At 37.4% G+C, this 24,682-nt stretch overlaps 1 protein-coding gene across 2 annotated transcripts in view; it reads right to left on the bottom strand.

Moving 5' to 3' along the window:
* Positions 1-1,085: 1,085 nt before the first annotated feature.
* The window catches only part of DEUP1 (deuterosome assembly protein 1), a 48,446-nt gene continuing 24,849 nt past the window's right edge, over positions 1,086-24,682 (bottom strand). For both annotated transcript variants that reach the window (XM_065850878.2, XM_071803371.1), the window contains 7 exons: positions 22,999-23,144; positions 22,249-22,354; positions 20,626-20,823; positions 19,240-19,326; positions 16,391-16,590; positions 9,776-10,076; positions 1,086-4,094 (listed from right to left, as the gene is read on the bottom strand). In XM_065850878.2, the coding sequence (XP_065706950.2) occupies positions 3,924-4,094; positions 9,776-10,076; positions 16,391-16,590; positions 19,240-19,326; positions 20,626-20,823; positions 22,249-22,354; positions 22,999-23,144 (1,209 nt within the window). In that variant the 3' untranslated portion in view covers positions 1,086-3,923. The remainder of the gene's footprint in view (positions 4,095-9,775; positions 10,077-16,390; positions 16,591-19,239; positions 19,327-20,625; positions 20,824-22,248; positions 22,355-22,998; positions 23,145-24,682) is intronic.

The following is a 24,682-nucleotide window of genomic DNA, read 5'->3' as shown; positions in this document are numbered from 1 at the left end:
CGGCCTCCTTGCAGCTGCTGGGCTCTGGGGGACCCACGGGCAGAAAGCAGTAGGACAGACGGACATCAACACATCCCTCTGCAAATAAAACTGTGGTGACTGGTGCGACATGCCGGAGATGTGAAATCACCTGGGGCTCAGCTCATTAGCCAGTCTCTCTTGATGACTCCTTTCTCATTCCCACTGGTGGCGGTTAGTCTAGTTGTGCATTATTAAGTGGTGGTGGACTTGATTCTTCACGTGACTGTACCACTGCTCAATCAGGAATTACAACCAGTTGCACTATGACAAAGCCAGGACAGTGTGGCTGAGGTGTGAGGCGCTTTCTGTAGTGTCTCTGATCACACCAGAGATCTATCAGCCTTTGTCTGGGTAAGCTAAAGCCACTGTTTAAGTCCACCCATCGGCAAACGTGATTTTTCACGTTTGTCCATTTTTATGTTCCTTTGGCAGTGTTTTGCTGGTGCTGTTTGCATTCCTCCTGCGTGGCTGAGAGTCCCCTGCGTCTCTCTGACACTCTCCTGTTCTTGTACTCCTGAATTTCCCATGCAAAAGAGAAGAGAGTAAGAAACGGTAGGATGAAAATGTGCAAAATACCCAACTTACTCACGTAAGCCACTTCAAAATGTTTTTGTTTGGTCACTGTCGTTTCACGGACAGCCCCAGTAAGTTTTGGGAAGTGCCTTGGCCAGCAACGGCCTGGCAGCTCTTACCACCAACTATTTCAAAATTACATCTTGATTGAACATGTTGGCAACTGTGTGTACACGACCTCTGTTTTTCCTTCCACAAAAAAGCTGGTGGCAGCCTGAGCCGTTGTTCTTTTTATTTAAAACAAGCCTTTCAACTGGAAGCCAAAAAAAGGCCTTTTGGTAAAGCTTTGAAAAATCACAAGAGAAGTCCAGCAGCTTGCAAGAATTTTTCATTGCCCAGCTGTTCACAAAGTAGAATAGAAATTTGCTGTATGTTTTGGGTAATCTGTAGCTCCCCAACATTGCACCTTGTCCTGTCAAATGAATTTAGGATTAATAATTCATTTTTTTCATTTTTATTGCTACCTCCAGACATTTATAGCCTTAGACCCTTCTGATTATTCCTTTTTTCTGGCAATATACATACATCTCCAATCCTTGTTCATAAGGTATATATAATTTCTCAGATTTTATTACTTCTGCTGTCCATCATTCTTTAAAAAGTTTTCCAAGTAACTTCAAATGTGGTACATGTTGTGTACACTATTTTTGGCATGATAACAACAGCAATAAGTATTTTTCTTGGGAAGCCTCTCACCAGTTCAATCAAGTTTCTACCTTTTAATACAGTTAAATATTCAGAACCAGGCTCTGAGTGTACCTAGCAGTAATGGGCTCTTGTTTAAATTGGGGATTGTCAGATGAGGAACTTCTGTGGATTTTGGCTGGGGAAAGGTGACATTTCCGATAAGTATGTGCTAAAAAATGGCACTTTGATCCACGTCTCAGGACATTTATGGCATAAGATGCTCTGAGCAGGGAACAGTAAACAAGCAGCTGCTCAGATCCAGGCACTTTGCAATTTTCAGTGCTTTTCATGGGGAGTTTATTTTATGGCGTTACACAAAAGCCAGGCTGAATCTAACTCTCTGGTTTCATTAGCCAAAGTTACTACGTTGGCCAGATCTTAAAAAGCTTTAGAGAAAAAAAATCTTAGTAGCATTCATTCGTTCTGTATCATCACACAGACCTGCATCATGAGAGGGATCCTCAGGACTGGATTCAGACATTTCTCTGAAGATCTGGATACTGTCTTGGATGTTTAAACCTTGCAGTGGCAAAAGAATCTGGCTAACTGGCTAATATCCCAGGTTTTTTTTCTCTTGCCCTTCTGTAAAACAACATTTTGTTGTCTTTCTGCTTCTACAGATACTTCCCAGCTTAAAATCTAGCTTCATTTCCAGAAGATCCTAAATTTCTCCATGAGCTCCTTTAAAACTCCCCTTGAGGATGCATATATATTTAGTTTGTTCAGATGTCCTTCCGTCATCTTTTTATTCAGCTGAGTCTAGCGATTTTCCTGAATTTTCCTGTAAAAGGTTCTTTGATGGCCTCATTTTCATTACTCATTTTATTGCAAACCGAGCCAAACTGGTATTTAAAATCTTGGTATTTTGTGCAAGTGTGATGTAGTGTATTTTCTCTTAATGGAAACACAGCTTCCAAAAACAATTTACATTTTTGCTGTGGTCTTGAATATTAATGAGACTTCTTTCACTCACAAACTGGAGCTGTTTGACAGCCTGGTATTATTTTTATCCAGATTTTTCCAGGAAGCTGGCAACAGTATATGCTGGAAAGCACTTCTTCAGTATCTCTTTCACTGAAATTGGTGGTTCATCAACACTGTCTGTAATTTCTATTTCGCTTGCACAGCAATAGAATTCAGTATGAATTGCAAATAAAAAGAATCTCAACATTATGCAGTTTTTCAGCACACGGAGTTGAATTAACTCTGTTCAGTTTTAGAATGGTTTTGTGCGTTCTAGAAAAATACAAACCATTTAGGCCCTTACCTAAAGCAAGCTGTCTGAAGTTGAAGGTTTTTTTCCCTATTCCAGTGTAGCCAAATAATGAGCCAACATAGTATTGAAACATCAGTATCAAAACAGGTGCTTCTGAAGAAAGGATTTTAAAATTGTGAAGTATTAATGTAAAGCATGTAAAGCATCTGAGCTCAGGCTTGGCCCTGGGTGAAGTCTATAGATCTCATGAAAGGGGCAATACAGGCGGCTACAAAACCACAGAATCACAGCATGGTTGGGGTTGGAAGGGACCTCTGGAGATCATCCAGTCCAACCCACCTGCTAAAGCAGGTTCACCAGAGCAGATCACACAGGAATGTGTCCAGGTGGGTTTGAATGTCTCCAGAGAAGGAGACTCCACAGCCTCTCTGGGCAGCCTGTTCCAGGGCTCTGGAACCCTCCAAGTAAAGAAGTTTATTCTCATGTTTAGATGGAACCTCCTGTGCTTCAGTCTGTACCCATTGCCCATCATCCTATCATTGGGCACCACTGAAAGGAGTCTGGTCCCATCCTCTTGACATCCACCCTTGAGATATTTATAAACATTGATGAGATCCCTCTCAGCTTCTCTTCTCCAGGCTGAACAGACCCAGCCCTCTCAGTCTCTTCTCATCAGAAAGGTGCTGCAGATCCTAATAATCTTCACAGCCCACTGCTGGACTTCCTCCAGTAATTTCCTGTCCTTAAACTGGGGAGCCCAGAACTGGACGCAGCGCTCCAGATGCAGCCTCACCAGGGCAGAGTAGAGAGGCAGGAGAACCTCCCTCGACCTGCTGGTCACACTTTTCCTAATGCATTGGTCCTGTGTGCTTTGCCTCTTCATGTTTCCCCCACAGACCTGAGTGGCTTAGGGTATCAGAAAGAAAGAGCTCAAACTCCTTATTTCAAGAGTCCCAAGCGCTATTTCTGTAGCCAAGAATAAGCAGAGCATAGATAAGCTCTTCATGCAAGGAGCTACGACATGGCTGAAGGCCCCTATTATTCTTGTTCTGTTCAATCTGGAGAATTACTCTTGGCTGATTATATTTTCAAGGGAATAATTCCACTTATTAGCCCTCTGTACATCACAAAATTGAAAGTATTTTTCTTAATTTACAGTGCTGCAACAGGGTCTCTGCTGCACATAATTTAACCATGCAAAACCAAACTGCATATTTTAGAATATGTTTAGGGTAAGATGTTTTCTAATATAGTCAAGTTACAATACACCTAAATCCGTATGATAATGATTATCTTATTGAAACCTTGGTGTTAAAAATACATCCTCTTGCTGATGTGCCTCAATACATTAAGCAGCTAACTGATCTTAGTTCTACGAAACTCATGGGTGATTACTTGGTTTTATTTTCTTAATTGCGTGGCTGGCTTAATTATGCCTGTTTTGCTGTATCCTGGCATATTTTTTTAGAGTATTTTCAGAATGTCTTTGGAGTTCCTCAAGGTGCGAATTTAAAAGTTCTTCAAACTCTCTTGTGTGCTTCTCTTCCTCTTGAAGGAACTTTTCTGTTGTTGCAAGGAAGGACATCTCGGAGGGAGACTGAGCAATGAAGAGAAACCCATGATTAGTAAAAACCAGCAAGTACTACAACATGTTTGCATTATCAAATTTTAGACTTGAAAAACAACTTATAGGAGTTAATAATGCTATAGCACTTCATATTTCTCTAAGAAAACATGAATTTGGGCATACATTTTGAAGGCATTCAGGTGCCTAAATAGCATAATGTAAACATGATGTTTGAATACCTGCGATATTCACAGCATTAGGATGGAGATTTGCCATTTAAAATGTAAATGTCCCATTAGACAGAATTTAGCTGCTTCACAACCTCCAAAATCTTTGGATCAACTAAAGGTTATGTTCATCACTTGTATAGTTTAGACCAGGACAGAGGATGATAATCTGGTTTTTTGGAATTACAGAATATAAGCGGCGTTGGGTGCTGCTCATTGCCTGTGTAATTTTAGATCTCTGCTTCTGTGATGAGATGCTTTCTGAGGAAAGGAAGAAAACCAACCTAAGCTCATTTCAGTGCTATCAACTTCGAGCCCTGATATTCTGGGGAATGTACTGAATTTTATTTGCTGCAAGTAGTTCACTGAAAAATCTCCTTTCCATTTCATGAACTGAGTAGACTGAGAGATAAACCAAATCATAATTGGTCTTCAAATGGCTGTCATGCGATGCCGAGTTGTATAAAGGGAAGGACAGGAATAATTCTTTGCTGGAAAAAGCTCTAAATTTTTAAGCAGCAATTTTTGTTAATTCTTTTTGCTAATACTTAAGATGCATTCATTGGAATGTCTTTATCAAAGGAAATATGAATCAATTTTTCTTTGCCTAAAGATATTATGCTTATTTAAATGAATTCAATGTTTATTTGTAGAGATAAATATGATTTTATGACGTGAATTTTTAAGTCAACTGACAAAAAAAATTAGTATAGGACCTGTAACACTGAGTAAGAGAAAGGTAATTTTCCATTTTATATGATGATCATATATGGAGAAAGATGATTGACATTTATTATCTCAATTAAACCATGTTCAATAGTTTTAATAACTGATTGCGGTTTTAGTCCAGAATCTCTGGGTTTGTTTTTCCTAGAATGTAAAAAGGAGAGTTCATCTCTCAGCACATCGAATAGGAATGCCTTCAAATGATTTAAATATTCAGATGTTTTGTGGAAAAGGTCAATACTATTACACCTGTAAATTTTTATTCTATCGTATCAGAATGGGGTGTTCCCTATTCCCACAGCAACTAGAGGCAGATTTGGTCTTTGCTTTCAGCCTGGTTTAAAACTGCCCTTTAGCAGCCAAAAGATTCTAGCTAGAGAAATGCTTTATAGCACTATCCTATTCAAACTCTTTGCAGCAGACCTTGAGATGAAATTGAGAGATTTCCTATAGGAAACTCCTTTTCTTTTCAAAGTACAGCAAGTAAGCAATAGCTGGAAATAAATTCTGAATGTAATACCATCCTTCTAGAGTGAGGCAGGCTTTCTGATATATAGGGCTCCTAAAATGAAATTCACAGATAAAGCAGAATCTTCCTTTTCTTAGTCCCTCCAAGTTAGTGTTTTAACGCAGGAGGGAAGAAAAAGTGACTTCATTTGCCATGTAGGAATAAGGAACCCAAAGGTGTTGGATCACCTTGTGCCAGCATACTCTTCTGTCAATCCTTGCACTAGCAGGGATAAGAAAGAATGTTAATTTTCCAAGGTCTGAGAAACTCTGGAGGAAGATCACCTGCCTTCTACTTTTCCTCATGAACACAACATGATTTCCCATTCACAAATCATCATTGTTTACATATGAAGAGTTGCTCCTGAGATTTTGAATGCCATGGCTACATGCACCTTGATTCCTTCATGGGCTAGGTCACAAATTAATCTCCTGGTGACATTTGGATTCAGTGATAGAACTGGCAGTAGTATTTTGAAGTATTTGAGGAAGGCTTTTATATTATGAAGAAGACACTGGATTTGGAGGCTTTACGTAAAGAATCAGCATGTGCTTTGGTTATTGAATACCAGCTGTGAAATCACTGATTCAATACTGAGCAAATAAAGTAATTCCAGTAAGAAACATAAGAAACTGGGGAAATGCGAATCTGAAATGGGAGTTTAATAGGTGTCATCACGCAGAGAAAAAAACCTCATGTTGGACTTTTCCATATGGAGAGCAGATTTACACGAGTGCTAGCCTTCAGAAATGTTATATCAAGTTATGAGAGATTCTCAGAGATTCATTATAACAATGTCTACAATTGCTGACTTGTCATTAGAAACATACTGGCCTCATGATCAAGCTATCATCCGAAAATGCTAGTGTCCTTTGCTTCAACCAGTACTTACTTTGACGTGTTTTTTTCTTTAAATACACTGTAAACTCCAGATGAGACATTTCTGAATTTCCTCAGAGTTGAGAGAAGAATGTTTATCACTTAGAATAAGCAGATCATGGTTCCCTACAGCTCCTTACCGGAGGGTCAGACATCACTATCATTTTAGATAGGTCCCTAATGCACTGTTTTATGCACTTAGAGAGAACGTTGTATCTAAACAGGTCTAAAAGGCAACATTTCTTGTCAGCAAACTGAGCTTTGCTTTCCTAGCCTCTGGTCTGTTCTTTCACTATGTTCTTTATTGTCTTTACTTTCAGTGCCTGAGGAAGAAAAACCATAAAGAAACTGTTTTAATCCACGTCTCAGATGAGATTCATGGTCCCCAGTTCTGAATTTCTTTTCCTCAGATAACACTTCTTTATCTTTCGGTTTGCTAACTGGAGCTGGATAGAAATGGGTTCATTGGTAAGTTTTCAATCTAACTTGTTTAAGTAGTTAGGCAACAAGGACTCTAGTTTTTCATTTCTACAGTATCAGTTGATCCCAAATTTCTTTGGTGTAGACCAGTAAGGAGAATCTTTTTTGTCTCATCATTTGCTGGAAATGGAGAAGTGTACCTCATGGAGGTGCACATTTGCACATATGAAATACGTGCTAAATATGTCTTCTCCTTAAGCAGAACTAATTTAACTAAATTTAAATTTTCCTTGCTACAGCCTAAGTCTTTCTTGTCTATCCAAGTCTTGAAAGCAAGAGCAGACACTGTCCATCATCTGAAGAGAAACATGAGAAGGTATTTGTGGCTACAAGTTAAAGATCCACACTGGGAAGCACAATGTACATAACTGCTTACTCCAGCTGAAATAAAGAAATTGTGTAGAAATGGACTATTCTGAAGGGGCAAATAATCTTATTGCTTATTCTACCTACCTATCTGTCTATTTGTTTTCTGTGGGAAGGATTAAAGTTGAAGCTGGACATTGAGACTATTCTATGGAATAGCCTTTCCAGAGTCTGGGAAAGGAACAGGCACCAGTTTTCTGAACTTGTTTATTTCAGAAAGAGAAGTGCTGTTCAGAGAATGAGTATCTCCATAGACTTGAAAAGCCTTGAAACAAGAATTTTTGGGGTTATGGGAATTTCCAGTGAATCTCAACTAAGCTTTCTAGTTTACTGTAAGGCAAGAGTTCCTTTTTCTACACATGTAACCTCTAAGTAGGAACATGACAGGACAGGAGTTGCAGTGGAACATTTACTAAAGTTGTCTGAAGACTCTTTACTGGGAGGACAGATAGAAATCTTCGTCTAAAACCTTAGAGACTATTTTTTCTCTTCCCTAAATACCAACAGAATAATTCTGGTAGGTATCAGGACATCACCCGCAATTCCGATGTTTTCAATTGGTGCTACAAATATTCTTCAGAAAAATGGTCCTTTATAACATCTTCAAAAGTTTTGAACGTACTGGAGATTTCACTTAGGTGAAACATCAGTCCTGAAAGAACTCTGTTTACAACATATTGTACATTTCTTTCCTCTTTCTTTCCAATGCAATGGCTTTCCATTTGAACACAGAGCTCTAGAGCAACAGGCTGTTGAATCATCTCAGCACTAAAGCCGTGGCATCCAATGGCAGTCTGAGTGCTGATTTAATTTTGGAGAAATTCTGAACCTGTACCTGCTTCAATGCTACTGATTTGGACTTAAACACTGTATGAGAACTATCTCTTGCTTAATAGTTTCATTATGTACTTTGCCCACACACCACTGGAAAGTGTTTTCCTTATAATCTCATCAACTGTCTTGGCATTGACCCTGTCCTAAGTGCCAGCTGGGAAATAGTTTCCCTGCAGCTTGCAGGAGTGTCTCAGAATGGACATTTTCCCTGGGCTGGCTGGAAACAAGCTTTGTGGTTTGGTGTTTCTGTCTGACACTTCTGACAGAAGAGAGGAGAACTGGTATTTATCAGAATCTCCTGAAAACGTCCAGACAACTCTTTTCACAATTAGCAGTTTCAAGAGGAAGACTCCCAAACCATGAGAAACCAACAGCTATTTACTTAAAATTCCTGTGAAGCACAAGAATAGAAAAATGGAACTGCGGTCCAACACCCAGGACTACGTGCTTCTCTTTCTGTTCTTGGGACACAGCTTCCAGGCCCACGGTCAGTGAAGGGCTGCACTGCAGTCCCTGTGTCCCACGCGAGTCACCACTATGGTGCTGTCCATCTGCGGGAACATTCTGGGCTGGGAAGACAAGTCTTGCAGCAGCCACGTTTCCAACAGGAAAGGATGTGTGACCATTTCTGAAGTGGAGAGCAGAACTGGAGCATGACAACCACAACCTGTTTGAAGATGATTGTTGGTGTCATGATGCCTCTTCTCTCCTACTTATGGTGGCGAGCGGCAAAAAATTGCCCATTGTTTCCTTCTGGTAAATGCTGAAGTCTTCTCTCTGCTCTTTCTGCAGGCTGAGCCACACACCTGCAGTTCATGATCTCCTGAGTACAAAGATGCTCGTGTCACAGCTGGACAAGATGGCCACGCTCCAACCCTCACTAATCTCTCAGTTCTGTTATTTACTGATGTTGTGGCTTCACAGTCTGGGGTTTGGAAAATGAGCACTAACTTTTCAAATGGTAAAAATAGTGGCCTGTAGTGGTGGCCTAAGGAAGAATAGAAGATACTATGAAAGAAGATAAAGCTCAAATTTAAAGAGAGGTCTAACGTCAAAGAATTATATGAAGAGTTTTTCCCAAGAAGTTGCCCTAAGCAAAATGGGATTTATCCCACTTGTCATGGAGGTTGGTAATCTCCAGCCTATGAAGACTGAAAGAATGCTGCACTATTACTCTTTCATTTCAAAAAAATAAGGATTGCAGTGTTTTTCATTTCTTTTCCTTTTCAAATACAATAGCTAACGTAGAAAATAGTTGCTGCAGTTCCTCTATTTTCATCCATCAATCGAATGCTGTAGAAACTTGATTTGTATAACAGCACTTAAGGCAGTAAGTTTGAAGAATTATGGAAATACGCTTAAAGCAGAGTGCCCTTGCAGAAGGCAGTGTGAAGCAGAGTACCCCAATATAGAAGGCAACAAGCTAAAATGTAGAAATCTCTCTCGCAGTCACATAATAGCAAGTAATTATCACCATTGTTATTAGTACAGAGGTATGGCCCAGTAGGGGAGTTTAATCTCCAGAAAAACTGCATTTATGTTATGATGAGGTATTTCTATTTTTGCTGGGCTGGCACTATATAAATAATAAAGATAAAAGGTGTGATCTAATTTTTGGCTTCTCCAAGGCTGCATTTGGTCCACAGATGGATCTTTGAGAATATATGTGTTTCAGGAAAACAGTTACTTACGGATAATTTGTTTTCTTCTGCATTGTAAGCAGGGCTCAGTAAGCTGCCTGTTCTGTCCTTTTCAGGAAACAGCCCACCAAAGCCCAAAGGATACCCCGTTGGTGGTGATGGAGATTTATCATCTGTTTTCTGTTCATGACCTCTGTCAAGTGCATAAGGAGATAAAGTGCTATCACTTTTTGAACCAGTGATACTGTGTTGGCCATATAAAGCAGGACTACAGTTTCTGTGGTAACCACTGGGTCTGAACATAGCAGTCTCTTGGCGTTCCATTTCCCATTCATCTTCCTTTTGGAAAGTTCTAAAAGAGAAAAAAAAAAGAAAGTATGAAAGCTAGTCAAAATCAAGCTATCACAGCAAAGCCAACGTTGTTGTTTTGGTATTGGTGTTTTTTTGTTTGTTTTGTTTTGGTTTGTTTTTTTTTTCCTTTTTTTGTTTGTTTGCTTGGTTTGTGTTTTTTTAAGATTTATTTTTTATTTCTTTTATTTGTTTGTACATCAAGTCAGGCGTAAGATTAAGCATTACCAAGTTGCAGCAATTTACCAGCCTTTTACCTAAGTTACTGTCAATGCCTGAGTGTGCATTTGCTGTCTGCTTCAGCTGTGACTTAAATCACACTAATTTAAACCCTTCTGCTGGAGCTTGAGTAACTTTGCCTTATAACTGTAGCAGGACAAGAAATAAAACAGAAACTTGCTCCAGGTATTGAAGATAGCAATAGTCCTTATGTGTTTGTTACCCACCCATTTCCAAAGGTTACCACCCATTTAGCTTTCTGGGGGAAGCAGTGATGTGAGCACTCTCCAGTCGTGTAACTTGGCTTTCAGTATGAGGGGAACGAGAGTGAATTTAGCCACAGAAATAGAGAGAATGAAATATGAAATTCTAAGTGAGATGGGAAAAAAACCCTTTTATTAGTGGTTGGATAATTAGCCAATTTTGATCTAATATCACCTTAAACAACTGTGTTCAAATACCTAGAATTTAGAATAAATGCTTAACTAAGTTAAATAAAAAAATAGTACAGGAATCTTTGATCCTGCATTTTTACTGTACAACTAATTTCTCCATTGATTTAATGATAATACATTGGAGATTAACAGGAGAAATAGAGAAATTTTTTAAATATACTTTTTTAAAAAATGTACAAGAACATGCTTTTGTAACAATAAGTGAAACCTTCATGCTCACAAAAGAATTTTTAAGTATTTTATTATGGTGTTCCATAACTTTTGTATCCCACTTAGAGTGATCAGAATGGATGTGAAAGCATATATTTGTACTCATTTGTAGCTCTGTGAAGCCAAAACTATTACAGTTAATAGCACCTTAAACAAAAAGAAAGCTATTTTCTTCCATTCAAAGCATCTTATTTTCCTGACAGTTAACTGAACAATTCTGAAGCCACATTGATAAGAGCAGAGAATTTTAAGAGTAGCTTGTCTACTGAATTAGACTAATTTTCAATGGTATCTTTACTTGTATTATATACCAAAACATGCAAAAAAAAAAAATCAGACTTTATTACATCACTGTTAAAATGTTGCTGACTGAGGAAAAAAATGTCACTGTACTGAGGTCTGTGCTTATGATAAAATCAAAAGGTTAGTCTTTGGAGGTACCTGCTATATACTTAAACATGACAGCTGTTCAAGAAGATCCTCTCATTGCAAATATCCTAAAACACTTTACTAATTTGAAATGCAGCTATAAAAGCTTTTAAAAATTGAGTTTTCACCTAATAAAATGTCATTATTATAAATATTAAAGAGTATCCAGGGCTGCTCAGATCCAAGGAAAAGGCTTTTCTTTTCCCCCCAAATAAAAAAAGAATTTGCCAAGCACATGGTAAGGACAGTGTTTTCTGCAGGGAGATCACACCATCGTTTTCTCATCTTAATTTAGACATTTGGTGTTGGGAGATAGTGGCTGTGCAGTCTTAATGGACCCTGCTTGTGCATAAGCCCTGAAACATGAAACTGAGCACTCCATGAATGGACTGTGCAGAACAACTCAGAGAACTAATGAAGAACATATTTTTCTCTGGTTGTAAAAGAAGTAGTGATTGAGACACTCTGAATGCTACAGAAAAGCAAATTATAAGCATGATAGTATAATATTATTATTGCTATTATTATACATTCTAACATAAAACTCTCTGAGAATATTCACCGAATTTTCCGGTTTTCTAAATCATCGAAAATGTTTTTTTAAGGCAGAGTTTTCTCCTTTCTTTCATGCCTTTCTTTAAATAAATACACTTTGCTCTTTGGACACAAGAGAACACATTTTTCTTTTTTTATCCCCCCTATTTTGAAGTCCATTCCATGTAATGTTTGGATGAAGGGCACAGTGAAAAATCTGCCACAACTGAAGATAGATGGCATGAATAATAAAATCACAGAGTTTTTTTCATCTTGTGTTCTGACCTTTTTGGAAGTAATTTCTTCTGTAAACCCACAGTAAAGCCTATGTGATCTGTTTTTTGTTTGGTTGTTTTTTGTGGGTTTTTTGTGTTTTTTGTTTGTTTGTTTGTTTTCCCCAGAACTGCTTCTCTATGTATTTATATGTATTTAATAACAGTTACTACCATTATGTTATAGTTTATTTCACTAAGATCACAATTTTCAGACTTGGGTGACTACCATTATGGTAGCTTTTAGATAGTAAAACCAGACTCACCTCTGGAAGAAAAGGACTTATTTTTTAAAGAAACTCCATTTCCTCCTGTAATCCATAGGATTGCTTTGGCTGTTTGTTATCTTGGAAAAACATGATACCTACATTTAGGTGCTTTGATATGGATACTATGCCTTCACTTCTGACAGACTTCACAGTGGGATTTAAATTTCTGCCAGTTCAGTTCAAAATAATATCTAAGAATAGAAGTCTGGTTTGAATACAAATGTAAAGGTGGGTAAATACCTGCAAATCTGTAAAAAAAGGCCATTTGTTAACACTGGCAATGCAAGTACAAAATAACTGCCTTTGAATAACTTAAGATTTCAGTGGATTTCCTGTCAGAGAGCATTTAACATATACACATACTTCACAAAAATAATATCACTGCTGACATGGCGACATATGGGACAAGAGTGAAAGAACAATATCCTCACAAATGGAATTTATATAGACAGGATCAATTTCTCCAGGCTCATGTATAAAATCAACCTGGTCCCTATGCGATCAATGACATCTGGCACAAAACTAATTCCTTACGCAGCTTGTGCCAGTTGACATACCTGGTCTTGAGAAAAAAAAACCCTACAGGTCTTTAATGATCAGAATGTCTTCAGAATTTGTGCTGTTGCTTTTGCCTTGCAAATGCGACTGGCAACTTGATTTAAAAATGGTTAAAAATGGCAACAAAGGTGATGAAGGGAGTGGAGCATCTGCCTTATGAGGAAAGGCTGAGGGAGCTGGGGCTCTTTAGCTTGGAGAAGAGGAGACTGAGGGATGACCTCATTAATGCTTACAGATATATAAAGGGTGAGTGTCACGAGGATGGAGCCAGGCTCTTCTCAGTGACAACCAACGATAGAACAAGGGGTAATGGGTTCAAACTGCAACACAAGAGGTTCCACTTAAATTTGAGAAGAAACTTCTTCTCAGTGAGGGTGACAGACCCTGGAACAGGCTGCCCAGGGAGGTTGTGGAGTCTCCTACTCTGCAGACATTCAAACCCACCTGGACACCTTCCTGTGTAACCTCATCTGGGTGTTCCTGCTCCGGCAGGGGGATTGGACTGGATGATCTTTTGAGGTCCCTTCCAATCCCTGACATTCTGTGATTCTGTGTTTCCCTGCAGAGGCTCTTTAAACAGCTTCCGATTTATCCATTACAATTACTGATATGGTGGTGAGTGTGACTGGGAGTGTGGGACCTCCAAAAGGTCATGAGAACCTCCTGAAGACAGATATTTCACTATCAACACAGACCCTTGAAGCGATGCTTGAGTAAGCATTCTGTCCCAGCCTTTACCCTTTGCTTTTACCACATGATAAAACTGCACTTTGGGTTGAGCAATTACCTATTTAACGTGTATTTTAATGGTAAATAACCAGCCTTTCATTTGGGAACTCACATGCATGTTTTAATTTTGGAAGAAACAGGTTAAACACAGCAGCTTCATCAGAACAAGCCCTCCTCAACCATGTGAAAATGAAAATCAACCGCGTGTGGCCAAGGTCTAACTAAAGGATTGAAATTTTGAGGGTGGGGAAAGCTCACGTAAATGGCAATTAGAAGTAAGTCAATTATCATATATGAGAACAGTAATTAAGTGGTTACTGGTGGGATGTCTTAGCAAGAAGATGCCACTCCTGCATATCTTACTTTGTAGTATTTAGAAATTCACTGTGTCCTGAAAGGAAGAAGGAATCACGCCTCGTTCTAAATCACCAATACAATTTCCTGCAATTCCCTGTATTTTCTCTAGAGGTCTCTGATCTAACGACTGTGCCCATGCCTACGATAGTACTGGTTGTGAGACATGACTGAAACATATTCTAGAATATACTTGGTTGAAGACGTTTTCATTTTTCAAACCTTTTAAGGTTACTGAATGAAAAGAGGAAAAACAAAAAGTACAGCTTCTGACAATTGCTACTTAAAACACAACACTCCCCCCCTGCACAAACACCATGTTTTCTAGATCTTTTTTACTTGTTTTTTCCCCTTTCTCCAGTGTGATAATAACCATGGAAACAGAACTGCAAATTAAAATAGAAATAACATAGTTTATGCTCACAATAAAATAAAACATACCCCAGAGTTTAACTCAACCAACATCAATTGCCTGCTTTATCTGCATACTTTTGATGGCTGAAAATGTTAGTTTTCCGAGAAAATCTTGAGGTAGTTCTGTGTTGGGAACAGAGAGTACAGAGGGGACCCCATCTTGCAAAGACTGATTTGCTGATCTGTACATGCAGTACTTGTGGAATTTGCGCATTTATTTGAAATCTGCGTATGTATTTATTTAGCTAAATACCTTTTAATTTAGGAAATCAAATGCATGTTTTAGATCCTGAAAACCAGGCTCAATGTATCTGTTTCATCGGATTAATTAGAATCAGAGTAGAAATTGTGTTCAGTAGTGTGGTTGAGATTTCTGTTGTGCGGGAGGTTTGCTCTCCCTGGTTTATCTCTCCCAGTTTTGATTTAACATTGGTCTTCAATGGCTATGAAATCAAAATCGTGCAGATTACATGCATAGTTCTATTGTTTCTTACACTTAAATTCTCATTAATAACATATCACAGTTCCTCATGTACAGCAAGGGTAATTCCTGAGAAAATACGAAAAAGTCATCCTTTTTTCTTACTTTTTCTCACTTAAGAAGACTGGAAGTATGAGCAAAAATTGCGCTGACCAATTTTCAGTGAAATTATGAGACCTCCATGTGCAGAATAATCTGTATCTTGGTTTGTAAATGTTTGTTTCAGCCAAACCTATAATTTGAAACTTTAGGAAAACAGCCATACCTGCCATGTCTATTTATATGTGTGTGTGTATTATGTATATACATAGATATATATGCATATACATACACACATATAATGTATATATCTACATAAACATGAATAACACCTCCAACACAAAACATCATATCTAAAAGCAAAAATCAGGAGAGAACGTAGCTACATATAATGGGATTCCTTTCTATTTTGCAGAAAGAAAATCACTTTAAATTTTGCCCAAGACTGAATGTATGAGTTCGAAATTTTAACCTGTACAATTTTAGCTCCAATTATTTAATCTTTCTTTCACAAAACTGTTTTACATTCGCACTATTGAGTAAGTTCTTTATTACAAATGATCAAAATATTTAGATTCCTCTTAATTTTTACTCTCCTGTACTGTGAAATATTGTTTACCAGGGAGTTTGATTTTTTTATTAATGCAATGCTATGATTTTAACATATTTGAATGTAATTCAGTGCTTCACTGAATACAGGGAATTAAGAAGGAAGTCATCAATACAGTATGTTTTCTATGAGTCTGCATATTCTGAAGTCTTGCTACTTTTTCCTAGCAAGGAGTTTATTGTAGTAATGATTTATTCAGGGCATCTGAAATTATGTTTCTTTTAAAAATCAGGTCACCCAAGAACACCAAAACTGGACAAGACATTAAAATATATTTAATGAAACTCCCAGCAAATTAAACTGGTGGGACACAAAGCTTTTCAGCAGGAGTTGTATTTGAAACTGCTTATTAAGATAACCTCCTGTGAAGCAGTTTACCTCTCATGTTGGTTTTTATATCCTTTCCTTGTCTTGTTTTTATTTGGTAGTAAAAGTACATTCCGTCTTGTTTTGCAAAACCTGGAACTAAGAATAACTTAAGCAGCAAATAAAAAGTTTTTTGTTTCATGTGACAAATATTGAAATAATGATCAAACATTTCTGGGACTCCATTTATTGCCAAATTCCATTAGCCACCCAGAAAAATGTAGGAAATTCTTACAAATATACTAACTAGGTCTGATATTTATGTTGGTAGGAGTTCCGAATGAACAGAAACAGAAAAAAAGCTTAACAGGTTGGCTCAGTTAGATGCTTCCAAAAAACTTACAGGAAATTTCATACACGTGTACAATCTAAATATTACCTCTTTTCTTTTTCTTGCATCTTTGAATGGGTTTGGCAGCTGTTCTCTGTTTCTCTAAATGTATCCATGTGACCCAGTATCGATGTTTCTGTGTCATTTTGTAGTTTAACAAGACTATTTTGTAATCTTACATCCTCATGTTCCAGTTTGGGAGTGGAAGCTGTGAAATTTCCATGTTCTTTGTTAGATAAATCTATAGTCTGCGAAAGGAGATACAACCATCATTAAATAGTTATTTTTTTCCACAATAAATGTTACTATTTTTAACAAGCAAACACAAAACAATGTTCTATGCTGAAAAAAGACCTAGCTACTATATATAATCATGCAGCACTTATAGTGAACCAAGAGAATTGCCTCTAGAAAAAAAACAACCCTGTAGATGAATGGAAAAGAAGGGATAACAGCCGCCTTAACACAATAAAACAAAATTTCTCAACAAACATGCATTCAAAATATTATTGTTGTATATTCATTGCTTGCTTTGTAAAACTTATGACATAAAAGCAACCATAACAGCTATAGCTGCAGACTGTATTGCTCCCTCCAGTAACAATTCCACAAAAAATAACATGAAATATTATAGGAGTTCATTACTATACTAGATACAAGGTATGTCTATGGGCACAATTTAATATCTGTGTCGAGATACAATCACCTTCAGTTTCAGAAGCAGAAAAATAGAGATCCTGGTTTGTATCACTAAACCCTGCTTCTCTGCTGAGTTACATGGGATACAAACCAAAATACCATAAGTGCAAGGAGCACATGTGCTGTGAGTGGGGCTAACGAGGCCCGTCCACCAAGAGATCCAGAGGGGAAGACGGAGATCAGCTCTGGAGGTTAATTAGCCAGGGTACCTCATTCCTTTTTTGTCCTGTCACTTGTTCCATGAAGCCTGTGATGCACACCTAAGCTAGCTCATTGGGAGCTACCTCTCTGCAGTATTCTGCATTGTGCTGTGTAAATGCATTTGCAACAGTATACTGTCATCAGCAGAAAATTCTCAACAGATTTATTAGATTATACTCAAAAGACTAAAACCCTGTGCCTTTTATTAACTAGTGCTTTCATATATTTCTAGATTCATCTTATCCTTTTGGAACCCAGCAACTCAAGAGTATTAAGGGTTTGGTTTAGTATACTGGGCTCCTGCACCTGAAAGCTTGTCTATTCTGTGCACTACCTCTCAGGGAGGTGTCACGGCCCCAAGCCTGACAGTGTTCAAGAAGAGACTGGACAACACCCTCAGACACACGGTGTGAACTGTGGGGTTGTCCTCTGCAGGGACAGGTGTTGGACTTGATGATCCTTGTGGGTCCCTTCTAACTCAGGACATTCTATGATTCTATGATTCTGACTGGTCTGATGTCATCTCTTCATAAATACCTTGCCTTGCTTAGTTAATCTTAGGGGAAATTTATGATCCAAGCTGCCATGGAGGTGCCAGAAAGTATAAGAAAATTTAATATTTTATGTAAGGGTGGGGGGCAGGGCCTCAGCTACGTTTCCCAAGTGGAAAGGAGTGGCAGAACAGAGGAAGGAGGATGGTGCTAAATCACCCTCCCACCAATATCTCTAGGATCAGCAGTACAGTTACAACGGCACGAACGCCAAAACTGAGGCAGCACAGCTACATTGCCTTTGGAATCTGAATAAGTAACTCTGCCTGATGGTGCATTACACCAAACTGACCAAGGCTGCCACCAGTTTGAGGGCTCTGCTGTACTGTACAAACACATCCGTAAAAATCTCTCCAGTCCCTGCAATCTTAATATCAAATATCTCACAATCTTTAATGTAAAGTAGGAAAAAATCTTAAGTCCACAGACGCATTGATATGGTATTGACCATGGTATACTTAGTAACTTGATTTTACCGTTAAAATTTAGCAAATGTGATATCTGCAAGGATTCTTGTCCCACAGCTTTTCTCAATCTTCATTAAGAACATCACTTTAGAGAAGAGCTAGACATTCATACATACATCCGTATTTCCACAGTAATATATCATATCTACATACAGCCATAATAATGTACATGTATGTACAGGTAATACATCACTGATAGACATGTATGTTATTTCAAGGGTGTGGAAAAATTTGACATTCTTTCATGCGTTTGTTGGTCTACAATAAGACAATTAACAGGCCACAAATCCTCCCCCAGATGTATTTACAGCAGCATTTACAAGCAACATTTCAGTGTTTTTTTTTTCCTAGTGAGAGATACAATAACTGCAGATGTTCTGTAAACAAGGGATGTTCTGAAGCTTATTTTGGAAGGCAGCATATATAACATTTATTATGTCCATATAAACTACAGTTCTACATGGTATTATGCACACTTTTTATGAATTGAACTTTAAATATCACCTATTTGGAGAGAAATAAATATTAAAGTCTGAAAATAAGCTGGGTGGGGGCAAAATGTGTCAGTTTTTTACACTACTATTTAAATATCATATGAACAAAGACACAAAACAGTAAAAAGGGACATATATTTGTATCTGTGAGAATGACGACTGTTTAAAAACAAATATTTTCTGAAGTAAGCGATGTCAGCTAGAAAAAATAGGCTCCAAGAAACTGTTTACCATCTAGGCAGCTGCTGAAAAATTTAGCTTACTTCTAGTTTACTTCAATTAAGGTCAAACTTATGCCTAGCTATACCCATCTTCAGGCTGTGTGTGAATACCACTTGGTTTTGATTATATCACACCCCCTATTTTTATTTATTTCTTTTACTCAAGCCAGAAATCTCTAAATCTGCCATGACCTTAATCTACATTTACAGCAAAAATAAGTAACTGTTCTGCATATTGCATAGATTAAAAAACCAAATAATTACCATGCAACTTTTACACTCCTGGTTTTCCAACATCTCTTTTAGATGTGTGTTTTCAGATTTGATGACTTTGTACTGGAAATCCAACAACTAGGAAAAGATTCAATTCTTAGTTAAAATCATGTATATAACTGCTAACTTGAAATAACACTCACTTTAGATATAAAGAAAGAATTAGGAAACTAACTATAATGATTTTCTTTAAAATACAGCAATAGTAAAGCAGAAGGAGGTATTAAACTTCTATAAAAAATGCAATGCCTCTGATTATATTTACCTTTTTGAAAGAAGTGATAACAGGAATATAAGGGAGTTCACACAGTTAAAACACACAAGAACGGACAGATTTTGCAGGCCACTGAAACTGGATGAAATCCTAGTTGTGAATCCTAGGAACAACATCCACTCTTTCAGTGAAACAACAAGGAATATGGCCTGGTAAACAGTGCCACGCAGTAGGAGACAACTCTTATTTTCCAAAACACTAACTTTCCTGCTGTCAAAAGTAAAGTATTATGTTAATCACAATTTTCAATATGCAGTGAACCCTTCAGAAAACCCAGATACCCAGAAACCTCTGAATACGAAGGTTCTTTTTGGTTTACAAAACTAAGTAATGAAGATAACATATTTGGTTTTAAAACCGAAATTTGCCATTAGAACACTGGTATCTTACAGTTTTCAGCTTTCAAATTACCAGAATTTTCTAAGCAGAGGGGATCTTTTTTATGCTTATAAATATGTCAAGGGTGGGTGTCCAGGGGACGGGACCAGATGCTTTCCAGATGTCCAACGATAGGATGAGGGGCAACGGGCACAGACTGAAGCACAGGAGGTTCCATCTAAATATGAGGAGAAACTTCTTTACTTTGAGGGTTCCAGAGCCCTGGAACAGGCTGCCCAGAGAGGTTGTGGAGTCTCCTTCTCTGGAGACATTCAAACCCTCCTGGACACATTCGTGTGTGATCTGCTCTGGTGAACCTGCTTTAGCAGGTGGGTTGGACTGGATGATCTCCAGAGGACCCTTCCAACCCCAACTATTCTTCAAAAAGCTTTAAAAAAATCTGAAAAATTAGGGAACTTTCTACATAACCTAAGAAATGGTTCTAATGATAAAGTGCATACAAGAACAACAAACTGGAAGTTTTCAAGATCTCTTGCATGTTAAAAAGGTCAGAATGAATTGCAGTTTCGATGTACAGTTGACATTTACTGGTGCTTTCTTGTTCCAGTGTCAATTTGGCTGCGTTAGTAATACTTCACAGCTATTGCAGCACTGCTGATGAAACCTACAGCATGAAATGTAATGTATTTTTTTCACAGATAATGTATGTGATTATCAATAGAGTGGAGTAAAAGCATCTAGGCTGGTTGTGCCTGCCTGCATACCTGTTGTTTTGCTAACAATTTGTCTTTTAGTTCTAACTCCATTTTTAACTGTCTTTCCAGAAGACCAGCTTTCTCCATGATAGTTGCTATAGTGATCTCCTTCTGATGAAGCTCTTCTGTCAGGTCAGAGATTTCTGTCTTCATTCTTTCCTGCTCAGAGCGATGGGACTGCTTCTCTTGATAAACATGGTTTCTTATCTGTAGCAAATACGTTTCAAAAAGAAAAAATGTTGTGCGGTAAATCTGTCTGCATCACTTACTACCTACCAGTGACTTCTTTATGCAGTTGCTTCCAAGACACCAACTCTTCTAAGCATATCAGAGACTTTTGAGACTATATGAAATGCCTTAATGACTCAGTGCACATAGCTTTATTTCTTTTTACAGCTTTCTTCCACCCTTCTCTTGTGCTTTTCTTTGCCTATTTAGTATTAGAAATGAACAAACATAAGGCATTTAAATTAACATTCAAAAATAATATAAGAAAAATGATGTTAATTTTAAGAATTGGGATTTATGGCAAAGAATATCCAAGGAAATATCAATTCAATAAACCTAAGTATGATTTATTTATATTGCTCTTGAGTTAATTTAGGTTTAAAATAAGTTTAATGCAGCCTAAATTAATTTAGGAGTAATATAGATAAATCAATCTAGGGACTATTTAATGAGAAATTATGTTAGAAATAAAGAGTATATATGGCAAATCACTTTATGAGAATTTTTCCTGCCATTATATATAAAATTTAAGGTCTAACTTTCTGCACTATCTCCTGTGCAGAGTTCTCCAAAGAATCAACACAAAGATTGTTTTTATAATCTTTCTGCTATAACCATTATAGATTTTTGTATTATATAAGAAACAAAACTACAAAAGCCAGCATAACAACCTTTGAACCCACTTTAATGATTCCTCATAGTACTGTACACAATCAGGAACAGATGGCATTTCATTTTTATTCATGCAAATTACACAGAAATACTACAATTGTAAACAAATAGATGTAGATGCAAAATACCCCCAAGAGCTAGATCATGACTATCATGCCAAAATTGCTGCATCCAAGTCAGCTGCATCCAATTAGAGATATTCCTGCTTCTGCTGCTGCTCAGCAAGACCACAACATGCCTGCAAGTGTTTTGGCCAGTGGAGCCACGTGCCATTCTGCAGCATCTTGCCACTGGACTGCGCAGGAGGTGACTGGTTCCTGCCACAGTGAGTTGTATCGGTTGATCTGTTGGCATATCTTGCATCTGAGACCACCTACAAACTACTGCTTACCTCCTATATTAGTTATTCATAGCCTTGGAGGGTTTATTGCTTGCAGGGTGTTACCTGAATCCCAGTGATGCTTGGGCATGGTCCCTTCCACTATGTCAGTGAAGTGGCTCGGCGCTGTTGTTAGCGCACAGAATCAGAATGTCAATTTTACACAACCAACTCCAGAAATGCAACCACATATGAAAATTCCTTCATAAATGATAACTTCATGCTCTCCTAAAACCACAATTTAACCTCCTGCTCTCTTCTGCTTATGCACATACCCAAGGTCAGGACTTCGCTCTCTTCTAAAACTCCTATATTGAAGTTAGGATCTGGAAATACTTAATGATATGAAATACCTTTTTTAGCTCTTCTCGTTGGTGTTCTTCACCTCGTGCCAATAGTAATAACTCAGCAGTTCTGTTTTCCAGTTGCTCAGTAAGTTGTGCATAAGATAATTGATGCCTATACATATGAAATAAACAAAACATGAAACAAGCAGAGTGTTTAATAACCTTTACCTTCCAGTATCCTCTCCACAGCATAAAACTGTGGATCACCTGCTTGCTGATGAACAAAAAGAAAAAACATAAAAAAACCCCACAACCAAAGATTCGGTCTAAACCAGGTTGGATCTTGGGAGATTTCTAGAGATTAAGGACAATGCGAGTGTGTGCAGAAAGAATCCTGAAATCTTTTATAGACTGGGATTTCATATAATCTGAAAGAGCTATGGTAGATTAGATAAACTATGAAAAGATGAACATTTTACTCAAAGGAGATTAGGAAAAATCTTAATCACACTACTTCCAAAGTGGTTTAATACTGAGAAAATGAAAGAGACTGTAAACATATAAATAGAAATATATGAAATGCATTGATTTGTAAAGATCTAGGCAGCATTAAAGCCTTTTAACAGAGCTTGCATCTATATACGCAATCTCATAATATACAATTGCCAATGAAAATGTTTATTCTAAAGTTGTTTATAATGTGACATTCGAATCCAGAGTATCTTTTCAAACAGACTTAATTTAAATCAAATGTAAGGAAGAAGTTATTAACTCAGAAGTACTTGTAAATGTAAGTGTTGTCTTCAACATACATACTTTGTTTGCGTCTCCTGCATATCTTTATACTCTCTGATTTTCGATAATTCTGCATGCAACTGTTGGCATTCTAGCTGTATCTTTCTCCAGAGAGCATCCCGTGACTGCAGCTCATTTCTCATTTCTGAAAAGGCTACCTCCATGTTCTAAATAAAACAATGAAATACATAAATAGTTAAATAAAATGAGACAGCTCAAAATGCTGTAATTTAATACATTTTCGACACCTGTGTAATTTGTATGAAAGGGCATACATGCTTTTATTTTTACTTTTATTTCTGAAAAACGCATTGCTTTCCTATCAGTTCCTTCCTCCAGAAATGTCATCTAAAAATCAGATGCTGAATATTTTTTAGCTCTTGCAATGTTCCAATTCATCTGTCTCTGAAACTATCATAAGAAACATCATTCAGAAGTTCTTTATCATACTAAATGCATCTAAAATACATAGTTTGCTTGTTTCAGCAGCTAAGATAAGAACTTGGAAATATAACCACCAACAGTGACAACGAAAAAATAGCAATAATAATCAGATTCTGGCAGTAACAATATTCAGAGTATATTTATTCCCTCTCACCCAGGATCCGAAAGTAAGTTCCAGATTTAAAAGCCTCTGTTTTCCAAGGACGTTGATCTTTTGTTTTTAAAACTATTACACTAAAAACACCACTGTCTTTCATAATTTCTTCATTTTGTTTTAATACAGTTACCATGTTTAAAAGCAAAAAGAAAGCCTTTAAACTTTCAAATGACAACTGGAATCCAGAAATGACACCACAAGCAAAAACTTCAAAGGTTTATTTCCCTTAGAGTCTCATATCAGAATGACCTTCCTTCCAAGCATCCTGTGGTTTTCCTCTGGCCGAAAGGGCTGCTGAAGACAGATATGAAGTGCTTTTGTGTTTTTTATAGGGGCTGCATATACAGATTCATTCATCTTATTCTTTGTTAAATTAAGGCTGAGAGAGCTTTTTTAAACTCTGAAATGCAACTCTGGACATATTCAAGTGAAACAAAGCTTAATGAATTGTTAAAATTGCCTGCAAGACTTGCTTGTGATCATCTTCATGTCTCCAACATTCAAGAAATAGCTGCAATTATTTGATAATATATGAGTTTGGGGGAGGTTAACCTCTCTGACTTTATTCTGGGTTGGATAAAGAGAATGAATGCTGCACAACTGTGTGGCAGAAGTCGTATCATCTGTGGCGGACTGCAGTCATCATACATATTTACATAAATTGTATTTTCTTCTGTGAATTCTAATAATAGCAGGAGCAACAGAAGCCACAGCAGCAGCCACAACAGTAACTGAAACAGTACTTCAGGTCATGAGTTCCACATATCACTTCAAAAAATCATTTAGATACGTACCACTTATTTTAGGAAATATCTATTGCATCTAGTTAAAACACCAAAATGAAAGTTAATTTTGAACCAGAAAACTTTATTTTCTTTTAGAACATATGTAATGAAATATAACTATTTTAAGAGTCTGTTTCAAGTTGAAAAATTTACTAAACCTCTCTTCTGTGAAAGGTTTTGCTTCAACTAGATTGCCATGTTTAATATCAAAAAGAAGCCTCAAAAAATTCCCAATCAGCTCCTGTTCTAGCTCTACTTCAAGCTGTTCTACATTTTTAATACAATTATATGTTGTATTTCTATGTAACTTAGTGTTAAG

This window comes from Patagioenas fasciata, chromosome 1, assembly GCF_037038585.1.
Source record: "Patagioenas fasciata isolate bPatFas1 chromosome 1, bPatFas1.hap1, whole genome shotgun sequence".
Classification (NCBI taxonomy): domain Eukaryota; kingdom Metazoa; phylum Chordata; class Aves; order Columbiformes; family Columbidae; genus Patagioenas; species Patagioenas fasciata.
The sequence above is the reverse complement of the archived record's forward strand: the minus strand, read 5'-3'. Positions and strand labels throughout refer to the sequence as shown.